The sequence below is a fragment of the Plodia interpunctella genome, chromosome 1, assembly GCF_027563975.2.
Source record: "Plodia interpunctella isolate USDA-ARS_2022_Savannah chromosome 1, ilPloInte3.2, whole genome shotgun sequence".
Taxonomy (NCBI): Eukaryota; Metazoa; Arthropoda; class Insecta; order Lepidoptera; family Pyralidae; genus Plodia; species Plodia interpunctella.
The window spans coordinates 8584824-8588423 of NC_071294.1; the positions used below are offsets into that span (position 1 = coordinate 8584824).

Here is a 3600-nt window from a genome sequence, read left to right on the forward strand (position 1 = left end):
TCTAAATATTAAAAAAGGTCTTGAAGTCTTTACTATATAGGTGGATATACAAATGCCAATAGGTGATTTCAATTGGCCTACACCTAGGTGTAGTATAGCCTGCTTATTTTCTCACAAATACATATAACCATCTGAGATTGGCTGCGTCTAGGTCTAGCCCAAATTATAATTTGCAGTTGTAGGTCAAACTGTAATGAGAACTACACCTAGGTGTAACATTTGAGACCGGCTGCACTCTGTCATTCATGTAAAGATAAAACTTTCATGTTTCCTAAGTGTGAAATTCCAGGGTTGTTGACTAAGATTTATTTTAAAATACGACGAAGACTACGAACGGCAATGACACTTTAATTTGGCATTAATTTACAGTATCATACAGTAAAAAATATTATTACTTCACATTAAATCATGTTTATTTCAAGTTAAAAGGTTTACACATCTTCAAATGATACCGTCTCTCCCTCAAAGGGATGAATGTCTTCATCATAATATTCAACAGGTAGATCTTCTAGAGATGACTGTGTAGGGAATGGAGGCGCCGTTTTTAGTCTTTTCGAAGGCAGCATAGTGTCATACAAATAACATAAAGCCCCGGTTTCTCCAGGTATAGCTACTCCCATAGTCCAGATTACATTATGTTTGGTATTGATACGAAGAATTTTGACTCCACGTAAAATTCTCCATCTAGAAATAAAATATCTGAATCAATAAGATAATTAGAACTAAATAATAGAAAAATTCATAGGCCAATACAATAGAGATGCAAGGAATGATAGCTGTATTAACTATATTCCCCTAGTGTGGTTAATTTGGCAAGGAGCATAAATAGGGAGAGTAGGTGAAAATAAGTTATTATGAGTTGTTGCCAGACATATCAGCTGCCGGCTTGGGAGAGGTGAGGTTAAATACAAACCTGTTTCCCATGTGTCCTGGCATTTTGGTACCAGGCCATACTCTGGCCTTTTCCCCACCCGCGCCGATGTTACCTGGTCTTCTATGAGTCTTAGTCACTCCATGAGATGCTGGCATACCTTTAAATCCCCATCGTTTCATAACACCTTGGAATCCTCTATCCATTCTGTAAGTCATTAAAAATAGCCCTGTTATTTATAAAAAAGTTAAAGCAATTAAAGTATGTTGCCTCATTCTATCAATGCCAAATGTTAAAAATCAGAAGTCAGGGAAAATTGATATTTTTTGTGAAACTATTTTCCAGTGATCATTAAGTTGAGATTTATGTTTTGAATCTTATTATATCTTGAATGAATTATTTATTATCCAATATATTTTACATTTTCATCTCATGCAAACACAATCTCTTTCCCATGTTAGTTTTCTCTCCTCATTACAAAAATGTTAAGGTGTTACAGGCTGAGAATTAATAACAGAAGTTTAATAGACTATAATTAACAGAACTATGTATGACCAAATGTGGAAGTGTTTATTAATTTGTTAAAAAAATAGTTGTAAGTTTTCTGAATATATAAATATCAAATCAATATTTTTATTACAATCATTAACATGAATTAACCCAGACTACTTACGTTTTTGCTCTAACATCAATATGGTCACCAACTCTGAAATGAGTAGCAAAAAGTGGTGTACCAGTTGGTAGAGCTGCTTCTGGGGAAACAATGAATCTGCATAAATGTTGCTTTGGCAACATTCCTACACTATCAAATATGCCACAATACTCTTTTCTCAGTGTACTTGGATCAACAGTCTCAGAACCAACTAGAACACAACCCATCCTCTGCTTTTCACGCCAATTCACTTTATTGAGTATTTGAGGTTTAAACTCTTCAGGAGGAATATATTTTATGACATGATTATCCACAACCTGAAATAAGATTTGTCAAATATCAGACACCAAATAGTTAAACAAAAGCTTCAAAATTGGAAATCTACTTATGAATACTATGAAGCATGTGTATTTTGCAAACTTTAAATTTTCTATTGTTGATAATTATTAGAATTCTTCCAAATATGGTCACACTTTGAATTTATGGGTGCCGACTCTGTCCCACTATTAAATACTTGTCAAACTGAACACACATTAGTGTGAATAGAATAGTATATTTGTTAGCTAAATACCTGTAATAATGTAGACAATATCTTTTTTCCATTTTTGTCCCACACTGGGTAGTTTCCAATTTTTCTTGCTATCAATCCTACTCTTCTAGTGCGGGGGCTCCACTCTGTTGCTGTGGTTAGCTGTGTATTGGCATCAGCTAATGGAGATGCCCTTTCTTGTTGAATTTTATATCTGTCATTCATAACTTCTTCTAGAAATTGCTTATTTTCTACTGTTAATTGATCATCAGTCAACTAAAAAGAGTAAATGTAAAATCAAAACTTGCTGATAGCACCATATCAGGTATTGCACCTAGAAATTAAGCTAATAAAGCATTTCTATGGATAATGAATACAATTAAAAATATTATATTTACCACACGATCCTTGGGCATATACCAATAAGGAGGTCGAAACCTTGGTGGTTTATAAAATGCATTTGAACGAGTGATTATTTTACCCACACTGAAAAATTAAATCATATAATTAATAAATATTCAATGGAACAAAATAAAATGTAAATTATGGTAGGTTAGCTTTACCTTAGCTTGCCGAAAGTACTACATAATAATTTCAAATTAGATGTAGCCATTGTATAGCTAGCTGTTTGTCAAAACATCAAATGTTATTACAAAATGTTACGTATAGCCTTGTTTTTATGTATAAATATCATTAGTAATAAATAAAAATAATTTAACCCCGCAGTAATGGTGGAGTCGAGCGACAATCCGAGAATGTTATGTGTTAGGTTAGGTAGGTAGGTACAGACCTACCAAAGATTTTGGATAGGTAGGTTCAATGGATGGATTGTGACGATTGTGATGGAGATTCGTTCGTGAGTGACAATGACAACTACCTCTAATGTCTTGTCATCAAGAAAGACTGCTGTGCTGTATGGTACGGCTAGGGATGTTCTCGAAATTTTCGAGAATAGTTAGTATTCTGAAACGGTCCGAAAATATTCTCGGAATTTTCTTCAGTAAAAATAGTCAAAAAAGTATTCAGCTACTTTTTATTTTATTTAGCCTTCTTTGCTAACCCTACTGAAATAGGTAGGTAATCCTTCTAGCTTTTCCCATGGATTTAATAAGTACTTCGTACTGAGTACGTACTAATTCATGGTACGAACGCGCGCCCGCTTTACTAGGCTTAGAACAAAACTTCTCTGACCTACAGATTACCTACTCATAGTGTTGCCGAACTATCGATAGTTTACCTCGGAAATCATCTATAATATCGATATGCCAATAGATACTGTCGATACTATCGATAGCTTAGTTTGGTACAATAGTATCAATACACTACAAAACTATCGATATTATTGTAGCTCAATACCGAAATTACTACTATCGATAGTATCGATTGATATTGGGAAATTCAGCAGCAATACTATCGTTGCTATCGATCGTATTTTCGGTAACGAAGTTAAGATGCAAACTATAGTATCGATAAGTCAATCGATACTATTGCTTTTACACAACTATCAATAGTGGACTATCGAGTGGCAACACTACCTACTCATGTGCA

The 3600-nt window shown here is 34.1% G+C and overlaps 1 protein-coding gene across 1 annotated transcript; it reads right to left on the minus strand.

Moving 5' to 3' along the window:
- Positions 1-388: 388 nt before the first annotated feature.
- Positions 389-2905, minus strand: mRpL3 (mitochondrial ribosomal protein L3). Its single transcript, XM_053749804.2, has 6 exons — positions 2616-2905; positions 2451-2538; positions 2095-2328; positions 1545-1840; positions 914-1078; positions 389-684 (listed from the first exon to the last, which is right to left on the minus strand). Exons 1-6 carry the CDS (start codon positions 2663-2665, stop codon positions 432-434), a joined length of 1086 nt encoding a protein of 361 aa, XP_053605779.1. The 5' UTR covers positions 2666-2905; the 3' UTR covers positions 389-431.
- Positions 2906-3600: the final 695 nt, after the last annotated feature.